We start from the raw sequence: 15,667 nt of genomic DNA, 5'->3' as shown, positions 1-15,667 counted from the left end.
AGCTGTTCCTATTCGGCCATCTTGCTCCGCCTTTTTTTTTTTTTTAAAAAAAAAGAACTTTTCATTTTGAGGTAGTTTACACAGAAAGGGTGTAAAAGGAAGTAGTTACCATAAACCTCTAGTCCGCTTCGTCTAACGTTCACAGCTCCCATAATCACAGTATAATTATTAAGACCAAGAAATTAGCGTGGATACAATGCTATTAACTACTTTATAGACCTTGTTGTAATTTTGCCAGTTTTCCCACTAAGATCCTTTTCTGGCCCAGGACATTTGCCATGGTCCCACTTGAATTTAGCTGTCATATTCATTTGTCTCTTCCAATCTTGACTGTCCTTGACTTTCTTTGTCTTTCTTGACCTTGACACTTTCGAAATGTCAGTAATTTTGTAGAATTTCTTTCAGTTTGAATTTTTCTGATGCTTTCCCATGATTAGGTTGAAGTTAAGCATTTATAGCAAGAATCCCAGGGAAGTGATGCTGTGCACTTCTCAGCGTATCACATCATAGTATCAGTGTCTTATTGGTGATGTTAATTTTGCTTACTTGGTTAAGGTGGTCTCTTGACATATTTCTCCACTGTAAAGGTACTAGTTTTCCCTTTGTAATTAATAAGTATCTTAAAGGAAGATATTTTGAAACTCTGTAACTATCCAGATCTCATCATTTTTGCCCCACTAATTTCAGCATTCATCAGTGACTCTTCCTATCCAGTGATTATTGTGGTATTTGCTGAATGCTTTTCTGTTTCCATTGGTGCTTCTATTTTGATAAATCGGAATTCTACTTTAAAGAATAGCTATCTCTTCTCTCTCATTTATTTATGTCCCACCACTGCATGTCTTGTGCATTATTGAGCTGTATGGGCAGACAAAGTAATGCAAATGCTTTGTAAATAAACTATCAAAACCTCTTTGCCCAGAATGTTAAAGCAAAAAATTAAAAGTTGTTTACATAAGAAACTGTTGATAAGTGAAAGTCTAGGAAATGTCACCTACTTTTAGTATTCAGGTAAGTAACAAACATTTAAATAAGAAAAATAAGTGTATTTTCATTTTCTAGGTGCCGGAGCAATTCTTATTCCTCGTTTAGACATTGTGATTTCCTTCGTTGGAGCTGTGAGCAGCAGCACATTGGCCCTAATCTTGCCACCTTTGGTTGAAATTCTTACATTTTCTAAGGAACATTATAATATATGGATGGTCCTGAAAAATATTTCTATAGCATTCACTGGAGTTGTTGGCTTCTTATTAGGTACATATATAACTGTTGAAGAAATTATTTATCCTACTCCCAAAGTTGTAGCTGGCACTCTACAAAGTCCTTTTCTAAATTTGAATTCAACATGCTTAACATCTGGTTTGAAATAGTAAAAGCAGAATCATGAGTCTTCTATTTTTGTCTCATTTCTGAAAATTATCAAGATAACTAGTAAAATACATTGCCATATACTTAAAAATGGTAACAAACTGTTTTCTTTTGCATAGTATTATTATTTTGGAAGTAATCATAACTCTTTACCAGTAGTGGTAAACCTATGACAAATCCTTGCTTTTAAGTATTAGCAATAGTTTCAAAAATTAAGTTCTGAAAATTGTAAAAATTAAAATGTAAAAAAATTAAAGAATAGGAATACTTCTATTATTCTTTTATCTCAGTAAGAAATACCTTAACCAAGATATCTCTTTTGCCTCTCACTTGAGAAGGGAATAGGATTTCAACAATAAGAGAATAAAATAAGAACATATATAACAAAAAGCTCTCTCCAGATCATCCCTGTGAATGCCAAAGTAAACTTTATGTATAATGTAAAAAAAAAAAAAAACAAACTCAATTATGTTTTTAGTAGCCAAATACTAATGATTAGCCCCTGGAAGTATAGAAAACTCCCATTTTAACGTAATATAAGCATCAGAAAATTGCAAACACTAGAATTAATTTTACATTCTAATGGTAGTTGATCTTCATAATCAAGAGGCACTGTTCAAGATCATGACTTAGTGTTTCAATGAAATTTGAAAACAGACTTTAAAAGTTACCCAGTGCAACTTCCTTATTTTTCGTCAGAGGAAATGGAGGCCTAGAAAGGTTGAGTAACTTGGTCAAGACCACTCAACCTTGAGATTAAGAGAACCTAATCTTCTGACTCCCAGGCCAGGATGTTTTATTTCTCATATCATGTCCAAGGAAAAGAATAAATTATGTTCAGCTCAATTTTAGTATTGAATCTATTTGATTATATTTTAATACGTTGAAAATGAATTTAATACGTTGAAAATGATTTTTAATAGTATATGTGACATGAGCAGAAAATCAGAGAACTCTAAGAAACCTACACTGTGGCCATATAAACCTCAGCAAGAGAAAGAAGCTATGTTCTTTTAAAACAGAATAGAGACTACTTGCTGGTGAAACTCCTGGCTAGTAAGATGTGTGTCCAGCTATACTATTTGTGGCTTGAGCTTTTTTTATTATTACCTTCCTTTCCTGAGTTTTGTAGGCACCATCTTCCTGAATGGCAGAAAACAGACACCTCAGAAAACAGGATTTGTGGACTCTTTCCAGCCCTGTGGCTTTTCTTATCACAGTCTTTTATTTATTATGAGCAGAATAAAAGAATCAGCTGGGTGTGGTGGTCTGTGCTTGTAATCCCAGCTATTCTGGAGGGTAAGTTGGGAGGATCACTTGAGAGACCAAGAGCTCGAGACCAGCCTGGGCAACATAGTGAGACCTCTACTCTATAAAACATAAAAATTTTAAAAAGCTTGACATGTTGGCATGTACCTGTAGTCCCAGCTACTCAGGAGGCTAAAGCAGGAGGATCCCTTGAGCACAGGAGTTTGAGGGTGTGGTAAGCTATGAATGTGCCACTCTCCAGCCTGAGTAACAGAGGGAGATCCCAACTCTTAAAAACTAAAACAAAAAAATGTATACAAGAATCATAAACCATAAAGGGATTCATGCTTAGAAAAAATCAAGATAATAAACCCCCTTCTAAATATTGAGACACTCCATGCTTCTTTCAGACAAATAACTTCTAATTATTTCATATTTTTCAAATTATTAACCAAGATAAAGAATCTCGATGGGGAAAATGAAAATTACTAATAATAGAATTGTCTCCTGACTTAAAAAAAAATTCATACTTTAAAACATAAACTGTTTACCCAGGCTGGTGATACTCTAGTTTGTTAGTGTACTATACTTGAAGATATCATCAAGATCACTATAGTTGTATATATTCTCTATTTTTATATGTAAATGTTAACTTAGTTCAAGTATTTTTTGCTTATATCATTAACTGATCATCAAATACAATCCTAAAGATATATCAGAAGCTTTATTTTGGTACAAAGTCATAAGAATCAAAACTTTGTTAGCCATTCACATTAGGTATCAACAGTAATTGTTTGAGATACTTTTATATCAAATCTGTTACACTAAGCCTTTAGTCACACTAAGAGAATGCAGAAGAAGTTATAGGAAAACAAATCTTCACTGAAACTAGTATTATATAATCTTGAATTAGATGTTTAAAAAACTTTATAGCTTGATATAAAATGAGTTGAAAATTATTTAATAGGAAGCAGCCCTAGGTTTTTGTCACCTGTTTTCAGATAGTATTTCTAGTCTATGTGTATTATTTCATTTTTACACTTTGGCCCATTGTTTATTTTCCTTATGGAATTCATCAGATGCAATGAAATTTGAATAGTTGATCATAACAATAAATTTTAAATTCAGCACAAACACCTCTTGAGCATATTATCAGCCAGGCTTCCTTCAGCGATAAGAATGTGGAATCAACATCCAGTACTAAACTCAATAAATGATGAATACTTTAAATACAAGAAAAAGTTAGATTACAGAAAAGAAGAGGGGCTAAAAAGGAAGAAAGTTTTAATTCTCAACAAGAAACACTATTTAGATGGAAAGCTTAAATGTATTCTTATTAAGGGTATTTGATGATACATTTTATTTGCAAAAATAACCAGTGGGTAATTTTTTCTCTGAAAATTTAGCTTTAATGAGTCATAAAATTTCCTAAAGATTTTGGAGATAATATTTCGATTATACCAGCTCTTGCTTTTATTTTGGGAGCCTGGAGAAATTAGAGTGATTGCACCTGTCAAATTTTGTATCTCATCGCTTTTGGATCATCACACTGTGACTAAAGTGACTTCAGCATTTTGTCAGCCACCACAGTGAAGAACTATTCCCTGAAAATTAATCAGTGGCCTGAGAGCCTTTTTTTGCTACTGAGGGGGAAGAAAGGAAAGCTTTATTTACCTCTAATTGAGCTCTGTTCCAAGTCAGTTATCATTGTTCCCTTACACCCAAGAGTTTCATCAGTATCGGAGTCAACTTGTCAAAACACTGGTTCTCAGACGTTTTTTTTCAGAGGGTCTTCTTTTCCCCACATGGCCAGATTTCTTTACAATTAAGAAAATAAGAGATACAGCATATTCTTGGTTAAAAACCAGTTTAGATGGTGTTACCAAATGAAAACAAGTCTGTATTAGCAAATGCCACGTTATATTTAGTCATACTCTCACTAAATTCTCCTTTATTAAAATGATTTCTGCATCTTGCCTAGACAATGCACTTACATATTTACAAGTGTATGTCACTGTGCATGTTTTGAATTTCCTAACAGTGCCTAATCTTAGTAGTTTCACAGTAGTTATGTAAAATCTCTTTAACTGCAAAATACTATAAAATATTACTTGAAATATTGAAAGTATTAGTGCCATTTCTAGCTGTGGCAAGGCACAAGTCTTACTATGACTGACTTATGTCTTCTCGTAGATTTCAGTACAGCATCTGAGTAGTGGATCTGTTTACTGACAGCATACACAAATTAGGTCTTGACCTAATTTCGTCTTCAAAAGGGAGAAGATTTGAAATAGAGCTAATGTAAATAAATAAAATTATTTAAATAACATCAGTGGCTGAATACCATCTGTTGAGGAATAACTTGGTAAAAATATAGAACATTGATAATATACAATAATGACTTTCTAAAAAATGAATCCGATCTTTTTGGCTCACCTGGCTTCCCTTAATAAGAAAATTTGAGAAACTTGGATCCGAAAAGTATAGTAGTATACTTCCTAACATTAAATTCCTGACTGTAATAGTTAATACTTTGGCAGCATTATGGTTAGTCTTGTTTATGCCATTGGCACTTACTAGGCTAAACTTTCTGAAACTGATTGGTTTTGACCTATGAGATAAGGAAACATGCTTAAGAAATGGCTAGAAATGCTATTTATTGCCCTATGATAAGTGAAATAGCAAATCACTCTGATTCTTAAAATTTCATATTAAAATTAGTTCCTACATGCATGTGTGCACAAGTATATGCACACACACACACAAATCAGTAATCTATGTGAACTAGATACGAATACTAATTTGCTGTTCAAATTGGGTCCAGAAAGGTGCTGTTTTGAAAAGAACACTAAAAATATTTCATTAGAGTTTTCTTGATAACAAGAAAATACATGTTTACACCCCGAAGAAATTCAGCTGTGGGTGGATTTTTGTTTTTCAAAATGATTTTGTTAGTTTGAATGAAACCTAAATATCATTGCACTCAAGTCAATTCTTTTAACATTTTTCTTTACAACAGAATATGAAAAACTCTGTCTTAAAGTATTGTAACTTTTCTGAATTTTCAATAAAATATTTTGATTGTGGTTGCCTTTTAGATACATTTTTCTTTTATAAGATTAAATGACATTGATAAGTGTCATAAGGTAAAAATGGCACTAGTATAATATTCTCATAATAACATTTTAATCGGTCTTTATGGTTAATTCTCGGTTATGCTGGAAGTTGATATTGTTTACTTCTAAGATTTAAGAGCAGAAGTTGATTAAAAATGAAAGAACACACTCAAAACTGTGACCTGAACTTCTGCAGCATGAATGCAGGATGAGCTGTCTGCAGATGCTGCATTCATGATTTAATTTACTGCTTTTGTAAGATCAAGAATATGTATCAATCATTTTGTTTGCATTACAAAGTTGGCATAATGCTTTTGGAAAGCATTATGCCAATCCTGTAATAAAAGATCATAAAGATATTTATACCTTCACATTAGTAATCCTGCTCTTGTGAACTTAGCATAAAGACATATCATAGTTCACAGAAGAGAGCTGCTATGCCTAAAGGTGTGTGACAGCATTATGTTTTAATGTGAAAAATTGGAAACAACCTGCATGTTCAGCAAGAGAGGGATCATAAATTACGATAACCTAGAATACAATGAAGATTATATTACACCAAATGTATACTGAGGACTGATAATTTGGGAAATTAAAAAATACATAAAATTAAATTTTAATTACAGCTCTACAAAATATGCTTCTGGGCCAAGACAAGGAGATTTGTGGAAAATGGAACCATAATGTCAGGATAAAGAAATCGGTTTTACTGTTTTTAAATGACTAGTGAAAGGAGGGATGTGAGAGGAATAAGCAGAAATGGTTTTGGGAACAGGACGTTGATAAAGCCTTAGTAGTAGTACATGCTTCTGGCAAGCAACAGAAAACACAAAGACACACACACACACCCCAAATTAGATAGGGTGAGGACTAGGTGCTTGTAAACTGTAATGAAAAGCCCTGTGGGGTACTTGATGGAGGAAAAAAAATAAAGGTGGTTGGTACTATAACTGGTAGAACAAGGTACTACTCTGTTATTTAAGAACCAATGCACAACATTTTCCAAAGAAACCTTTATGAATTATTGGAGAAAGCTTTCTTTTGGAAAGGTTGTGCATTGTTTTATTTTAAGTCCCGGGGTACATGTGTAGGATGTGCAGGTTTGTTACATAGGTAAACGTGTGCCATGGTGGTTTGCTGCACCTGTCAATGCATCACTTAAGCCCAGCATGCATTAGCTATTTTTCCTAATGCTCTCCCTCCTCCCACCCCACCCCCAAACAGGCCCCAGTGTGTGTTGTTCCCCTCCCTGTGTCCATGTGTTCTCATTGTTCAGCTCCCACTTATAAGTGAGACCATGCAGTGTTTGGTTTTGTGTCCCCTTCGTTAGTTTGCTGAGGATAATGGCTTCCAGCTCCATCCATGTCCCTGCGAAGGACATGATCTTGTTCCTTTTTATGGCTGCATAGTATTCCATGGTGGCATTCCTTTTTATGGTTTCATAGTATTCCATGGTGTATATGTACCACGTTTTCTTTAGTCTATCATTGATTGGCCGTTGCGTTGATTCCAGGTCTTTGCTATTGTGAAGCATGCTGCACTGAACATACTCATGCATGTATCTCTGTAATGCAGTGATTTATATTCCTCTGGGTATTTGGTATCCAGTAATGGGATTGCTGGGTCAAATGGTATTTCTAGTTCTAGATCTTTGAGGAATTGCACACTGTCTTCCACAATAGTTGAACTAATTTACATTCCCACCAACAGTGTAAAGGCATTTCTACTTCTCTGCAACCTCGCCAGTATCTCTCATTTCTTGACTTTTTAATAATTGCCATTCTGACTGGCATAAGATGGTATCTCATTTAGGTTTTTTTTTGTTTTTGAGACGGAGTCTCGCTCTGCTGCCCAGGCTGGAGTGCAGTGGCGCAGTCTTGGCTGGCTGCAAGCTCTGCCTCCCGGGTTCACGCCATTCTCCTGCCTCAGCCTCCTGAGTAGCTGGGACTACTGGGGCCTGCCATCGTGCCCGGCTAATTTTTTTGTATTTTTAGTAGAGGCAGGGCTTGACCAGGTTAGCCTGGATGGTCTCGATCTCCTGACCTCGTGATCCGCCCGCCTCGGCCTTCCAAAGTGCTGGGATTACAGGCGTGAGCCACCGTGCCTGGCCTCTCATTTAGGTTTTGATTTGCATTTCTTTAATGATCGGTGATGATGAGTTTTTTTCCATATATTTGTTGGCCACATAAATGTCTTCTTTTGAGAAGTGTCTGTTCATATCCTTTGCCCACTTTTTAATATGGTTGTTTTTTTCTTGTAGATTTGTTTAAGTTCCTTGTAGATTTTGGATATTAGTCCTTTGTCAGATGGATAGATTGCAAAAATTTTCTCCCACTCTGTAGGTTGCCTGTTCACTTTGATGCTAGTTTCTTTTGCTGTGCATAAGTTCTTTAGTTTAATTAGATACCACTTGTCATTTTTTGCTTTTGCTGCAATTGCTTTTGGTGATTTTGTCATGAAATCTTCGCCAGTGCCTGTGTCCTGACTGGTATTGCCTAGATTTTCTTCTAGGGTTTTTATAGTTTTGGGTATTACATTTAAGTCTTTAATCCATCTTGAGTTAATTTTTGTATATGGTGTAAGGAAGGGGTTCACTTTCAGTTTTCTGCATATGGCTAGCCAGTTCTCCCAGTACCATTTATTGAATAGGGAGTCCTTTCCCCATTGCTTGTTTTGTCAGGTTTGTCAAAGATCAGATGGTTGTAGATGTGTGGTGTTGTTTCTGTGTTCTCTATTCTATTCCATTGGTTTCTGTGCCTGTTGTGCATTGGTTTTTAAAGAACAGATTTGGTTTCAAGTTTTCCTGTAAAGGTAGATTTGTTTGATGGCTTAAAATGTGAGGGAATTGGGACTTTTGGTCATCAGTTTTCTGGTGCCATGAAGCATGGGACTAGCAGGTATTAATGATAGAAACTAAAGTTAATATGTCAGCCTTGCTGAAGAGTTATGAAATAGTTTTGTTATTCTGCATGCTGGATCTCTGTGCAAAAGGACAGGGACTGGCCACCAAATGCCCAACCTGCACTGAAGGGAAAGGAAGGGTGTGCTGGGTGTGAATCAAGGGAGAGCAGGTCTAGAGTCGAATACGAAAGTAAAGTAGACCAAAAAGAAAAAAAGAGGTGGGTGGACAGTGCAGAAGTGAGCACCTCAGATCATGGACCTGCAGTGTCTTCTTATCTTTGTAGCTTCCACACCCAGCAGTACCCCAGAAGAGCACAGAATAAGTGCTTGAAAAGCTGATCTTGTCACTTTCTTAAATCTACTGTCTTCTCCAGTCTTGGTTGTACAAAGACCGAGCTCTTTAATGTGGTACTATAGCTGGCCTCACTCCCTGCCTCACCCCAAAAGTTGCAGCAACACCAAACTGCTGTCAGCACCACAAGCACAGTACACACAGTTTCATCTGCATCACTCCAGAACCTTCTCATACTAAAATGATTTCCTTCTCCCTCCATGGTCAATTCTTAAGATTCAGTTTAGGAGGCTCTTCTACTAGGAAGCCTTCACATACATCCGTACCTGTACCTAGAGTGAGTTACATATTCCTTCATTTTTTTGTTTCTTCTCTGCCCTCCCCTAGACACTATGAGCTCCTTGAACGAGGTAGTTTGATCAATTATGTTCAATTCTGAAAATACAGTGCTAGAAGAATGTCAGGCACATAGCAGACACTCAAAAAATTTTGTTGAACGAATGAATGAATTGACAGAAAAGCCCGTATTAGAGCTCTGGTACTTAAAATCTTCAAGTGCAGGGGCAAAACCATGCTTTCTGTGCTGTCTGTCCTCTGCCCCTATGTCTGTTGAATGAATGTGACCAACCTTTTCCACTTTATTCAGCAGGCTACAATACTGTAAAGCAAAGACATCCATGTCTGAGTGTCTTACAGAAAATCATATGAATCAGACAAATCTTAAAAACATATTCACAAGTAATGTATGTGAAGACTGTAAGAAGGAAAAAATTAAAAACCCTCACAGCCCTTTCCGTTTCTGTGTTTTACATGAGCAGATTAAATTTTGGAAATAAATCAGTTATACTTTCTACCCATTGTTTGTAAAATTAGATGTAACCTGTACTGCAAGTGATTCTTTTCTAAGAAGACAAAAGCATAACACCCAGAGCTATTTTTCTAAATTTTTGATGCCTAAAGGTTCCCTGCTTATAAAAGAATCATTTATTCAGTAGTTTTTTGTGGATCTTCTCACAAAAGAGGGCATTCTCTGGCTGTTTTGAGAACCTACCTATTGTCTGAGTGCATTCTGGTATATGTCATAAACGGAGCCCACTCAATGCGAAGCAAGAATGAGAATCACTATGTGTTGGGAAATGTGGCCTGGCCAAGGTGGCCATTATATAGAAATAGCTCAAAAAGTAGAAAATAAGAATTTCAATGAGTGTCTGAAAGTGGGAATTATGTAACTGAAAATGCATTTGCTCCAGCGCATTGCCTTTCATGAGACGTTGCTCAAGTATGTAGTTTGCACATACAGCAGAGTGTGCTCTGTGGAAAAAAAAATTACCTCAACCAACCAGTATTAGTACTTTTCAGTATAAAACAGATAAATATAGCCACTGGAAGAGGACAAGAGGCATCAGTATAACACTTTGCACAGCAAAAACCTATCTGGGTCACCCTTTTTAGGATACGCTTGGAAAACTAGCCACCCACTGTTAATGGCTGGTAAGTATTATACTGAAACAAACTGCTGGAAATCACACATAATCAATGATGCCCAGCAAATGCATACTGGCAGAAATTTTGCTTTTTAGCCACTGTTATATAGATATGAACTGCTTAATGACTTCTGGTTATTGTGATGCAGAAAATCCAAACCATAGGAGAAGATATTTTCTAAAATTAAAATTGCTTTGGAGGCACTACATAGATGGGAAAAGATGTGTTGTACTCAATTCCGACAGAGGCCCAGATAATTACAAGGTTAGGAGAGTAGCCCCTAAATGCAAATCCACACACTAATTGTTTTTCAGAGGTTAACTAGCAGTCCTACCATAGTACCTCCTGACTGACGTATGATGTTCAAGGAAACAGTGAAAATAATAATTCTGATCATCTTGCAGTTCTTGAGTGTACACCTTTCAACACATTCTGCCAGAAGGTGGGTAGTGACTACAGATACATTTTTTTCTCTCAGAAAAAAAATGTTTGTTGCCAGGGGGAAACATCTTAGGACCTGAAAAATCATGGATGGGAAAATTTCTCCATGACACTGATAATGCCGATAAAGACCGTTTCTATCACTTCAAATGTGGTGTATCTTAGCAATAGCCTTAATTATCTTGACAAGCCAGAACTTACCACTTCGGGGATAAACTTTTGCCAATTTCCAATGATGAGGGTAAAGGGTTGGGATTAAAACAAAACAAGCTGTGGAACAAATGCCTCAGTCACTAGGAATTTGACTTATCCCCAATACTTGATTATTTTCTTTCTCATTAGAGAAAACAAAACAATGAAATCTTGGGGATACTTTAAAAAATACATCAAGATGCCACAATAGAATATAAAGAATTGCTCTACAGCGTGGTCCCCAACGTCTCTGGCACCAGAGACCAGTTTTGTGGAGGACGATTTTTCCACAGACGGGGTCGGGGGGTTGGTTTTGGGGTGAAACTGTTCCATTTCAGATCATCAGGCATTACCAGATTCCAATAAGAGGCGCACAGCCTACATCCCTTGCATGCACAGTTCATGAAAGAGCCCCTGCTCCTATGAGAATCTAATGCTGCTGTTGATCTGACATGAGGCAGAGCTCAGGTGGTAATGCTTGCCAGCTGCTCACCTTTTGCTGTGTGGTCTGCTCCTAATGGGCCATGGGACCCATGCCCTAAAGAGTGCAATGTAATCAGAGTAGATTAGGAATTTGTCACTAAGCCTAAGTAAAACCAATCAAACTTCCAGATTTTGATTCCATTGTGGACTTAAGAGTTTTCAAGGTACTGCTCACTCATAAATCTCTCCATTCATTCCCTGTCCGTGTTTGAGCTGGACTGAGATAACATTCTGATAACAGAATTATCAGATGAAACCCTCGATCACTTGCTGACATTCCTAATGACCTATCATTATAATTTTAAATTCTTTAACTTAGTAGCAATAAAGAGGCAGGAAGGAGACATACTGCATGTAGAATGTAATGCTTCCATTATTGAGCCAAAAACCTAGTGAAAGGTTAACAGTGAGATCAGCCATCTTCTACTGATGTGAAATAATTTTTCTTACCTTTAATATTACCTTCAGTTTTTATAATTTAAATATGTGTCATGTCTCTTTCTGTTCACTTAAAGTTAATGATCCAAGAGTCCACCTAACAACCAAGTGGTTTGGGGATAACAAAAATAGATTGTTGCTGGTGAGAGATTGTTGGTGGAATGAATGAGTCTGGGAATTGTCTAGACTACACAATGCCTGAATATGGTGAAAGATTGCCCTCAAATGGTTTTTCCTGGTTGTGTCCAGGGACATTGGAAATGTGTTAAGAATAGGTACATGAGTGGGAGTGTTACAAGTTCTAGGATTTGCTTTTGATGAAAACAACAGATATTTGAGGAAGATTAATCTTTTGAGACCTAATATATAAGAGAGAGAAATGATCACATTAGTGTTAAATAAATTACATCATCAGTCATCATGTTTTAATATTGAGACAGAAGGGCAGTGGGTCAGAAACCTTCTAAATCTGCCAAAGGATGCAAATAATTTTTCTTTTTGACAAGAAGATTCACTTGCCAAAATTTCAACCCAAACTTAAAATATTGCATTTTCCCCCCATGGTATTCTGGGCATATTCTCTCAATGGTTACCCTGATAGAGTTCATTGATATTTGTGAAAAAAAGAAAGAAATGAAAAAAAAAAAAAAACCCAGCTATTTTTGGTATCCACATGTTTTTGTAAGTCTGGGGCTGGAAATATTTCAACAGTAAGAAAGAGGAGATAAGTTTCCTAGACACTAAGTCTGTTCACCATTCTTCAGCCCCATTTTCAAAATGGATTAACTCAATGAAACTGCATCTTGATGAATATGGCTGATAGGAAAAAATTGTTATCATAGTGTATTAATCATGACAGTTAATATAGCTGCTGGAACAAACCACCGCTAAAATCCTAGTGGCTTAAGATAATAAAAGTTTATTTCTTTCTCATGTCACAATGTGCTGTATTATCAAGCTCATAGCCTCCACATAGGGATGCAGGATCCCGGCTCTTTGCACCTGTGTCACTACCATACCGAACACATGGCCTCTAGGGTCCCCACAGAAGAGGATGAAAAAGCACAGGCAACCATGCATGAGCTCTTATGGCCAGGCCTAGAGGAAGGGTACATCACTTCTACCCACTTCCTGTTACCTAGAACCTAATCACATGGCCCTATGTTATTAATTCCAACGTGTGCCCAGAAAGAGAAAATGTTATTTTATATTAAAAATCAATTATGCTATTGCTTAAGATCCAAAAAGCATGTGAATTTTAATACTTCAAAGAAATTTTGAGTTTAAGGATTCCAGTTGAAGTTATACTATGGACTCCTGAGAACCCACATTTGCACTCTGCCATCCTAAGAAGCATCTTTGGTGAAGAAGTTTGAGAAGTTAGTAGCAATGGGCTCAGACTGAGCTGTCCACACGTTTTCAGTCATCAACATTAGAGAGCCAGAATCAGGTACACAATTAACAGACAATGAAATTTCTTCTCGAACATTCCCTCCTGTCATTCCCTTAATGAAGAAAATGACTCATGAGAGACTGAAACAGATGAGATGCTGATCTTATTAGCGCTGTGATCCAAACCAAGCAGCCTCAACAGGGGAGCCTAAAAAGAGACAGTAATTGAGGACTACATTATATTATTAAAGAGATAGAAGGAAATCCTGTCATTTGTGGCAATGTGGATGGAACCGAAAGACATTATGTTAAGTGAAATAAGCCAGGAACAGAAAATTAAACACATGTTCTCACTCACGTGGAAGTTAAAAAAGGTGATATTATAGAAGTAAAAAGTAGGACAGAGGATGTTAGAGGCTGGGAATAGTAGGGAGAAGGGAGGGATAGGGAGATATTTGTTAAAGGATACAAAGTTACAGATATGAGAAATAAGGTCTAGTGCTATATACCACTGTAGGATGATTAGAGTTAACAACAAAATATGTATTTTCAAATAACTCAAAGGATATTGAGCATTCCCAAGGCAAAGAACCAATAAATGTTTGAGATAATGGATATGCTAATCTACCTAATCTGATCACTATAGAGAATATACATCGAAATATCTCTGTACCCCGTAAGTATGTACAACTATTATTTGTCAGTTGAAAAAGTTCTTTTAAGGTGGAAGGAATTCAGTCCGTTCATCTTTTAACATTTGAAAAAAGAAAGGAGAAACTTTGGCAATGGAGAGGAATATGAAATGATGTCTCACATGTATTTTGATACCAAAATTTGCATGCACTTTTTCTCTTCAAACTTTAATTGACGAAATTAAGCCAGCATCATACAGGAAATGCAGCCATGGAAATAAATTTAAAAAGTCCTTCCAAGCACAGCAAGGTGCCAATAAACATTTGATGAATTGAGGAACAGATGCAAAGAATAATAGTGCAGTACTGACAGCTTCTGACTACAGCACTTTATCATTTTTCATTAAAAGGATAAAGTCAGGCTGAGCACAGTGGCTCATGCCAGTAATCTCAGCACTTTGGGAGGCCAAGGTGAATGGATCACTTAAGGTCAAGAAACCAGCCTGGCCAACATGGTGAAACCCCGTCTCTACTAAAAATACAAAAATTAGCTAGGCATGGTGGCAGGTGCCTGTGATCCCAGTTACTCTGGAGGCTGAGGCAGAAGAATTGCTTGAACCTGGGAGGTGGAGGTTGCAGTGACCTGAGATTGTGCCACTGTACTCCAGCCTGGGCAACAGAGTGAGACCCTGTCAAAAAAAAAAATTAAAAAAAAAAAAAGAATTAAGTCAGTAATTAAACTTGCTGTCTTGAGTTTCTATACTCACTTAAAGAGACTTAATTTCTGGAAGTTGGAATAGCATTAAATATTTAATTATGGGCCAGGCACAGTGCCTCATGTCTGTAATCCCAGCAATTTATGAAGCCGAGGCAGGAGGATCTCTTGAGGCCAGGAGCTCAACACCAGCCTGGTCAACACAGACCTCATCTCTACAGAAAAAAAAAAAAAGTAATTATGATATGGCTGTAAGTAAATAGTTACTATAAGTTTCGTAATTTTAAGTAAAACCCATAGTCTAATACAATATTAGAATAAATATCTCTGGACATAATAGGTAAAAATGAAAGCAACTAAACCTTTAGAATAGGGTGCAGATCCCTCCAAATCACAAATGAAGCCCTATTCCTTTGTGCTCAATTTCACCGTCAATTGCTGCTTTAGCTTAGTTACTGCTCACACTTAAAAAACATCAAACTTAGGAGGTGATTCCATGATGATTTTAGTTCCTATCAATTATGTTCCCTTATTTCTGGGGTTTTCCAGTTTCACCCTATGGTTTCCAAGCTGGGTAGTTGTCATTGTCTTAAATTAACAACCCTTTTCTGTGGTAGCACAGGATGGCACTAGCAGAATGAAATGGTGGTCCTCATGCTTGCTTCCATTAGCTTCTCCCAGCAGAGAATTTGCCTCCTTTGGCAGCCTAAATTTTAAAATGCTGTCTCATCCGTCTCTTTTGTATCTTTCTTGTTAATTTTATCCTGTTCCCTTTCCTCTCTATTGGTCTTCATTAATGGAGGTCCAATGCACAGAATAAAATAAGAATTTTTCCAAATATGTCCAACAGCTACTTTGCCATTGGTTGCTGAGAGTTGCCACCCAAGCATCATTATCTATAGGCCTTTGACAAGCTCAGCAAGACTTAAGGACACTTGACTTCTGTGAAAATGAGGAAAACCAA

At 36.6% G+C, this 15,667-nt stretch overlaps 1 protein-coding gene across 2 annotated transcripts in view; it reads left to right on the top strand.

The window, feature by feature from the left end:
• The window catches only part of SLC36A4 (solute carrier family 36 (proton/amino acid symporter), member 4), a 57,653-nt gene extending 51,948 nt beyond the window's left edge, over positions 1–5,705 (top strand). The window contains exon 11 of one of the 2 annotated variants that reach the window (XM_011952092.1): positions 1,063–5,705. In XM_011952092.1, coding sequence (XP_011807482.1) covers positions 1,063–1,370 — 308 coding nt within the window. In that variant the 3' untranslated portion in view covers positions 1,371–5,705. The remainder of the gene's footprint in view (positions 1–1,062) is intronic. The other variant, XM_011952090.1, reaches the window with a different exon arrangement.
• Positions 5,706–15,667: the final 9,962 nt, after the last annotated feature.

This window comes from Colobus angolensis, unplaced genomic scaffold, assembly GCF_000951035.1.
Source record: "Colobus angolensis palliatus isolate OR3802 unplaced genomic scaffold, Cang.pa_1.0 Scaffold332, whole genome shotgun sequence".
NCBI lineage: Eukaryota > Metazoa > Chordata > Mammalia > Primates > Cercopithecidae > Colobus > Colobus angolensis.
This window is presented reverse-complemented; position numbering and strand designations above follow the sequence as displayed.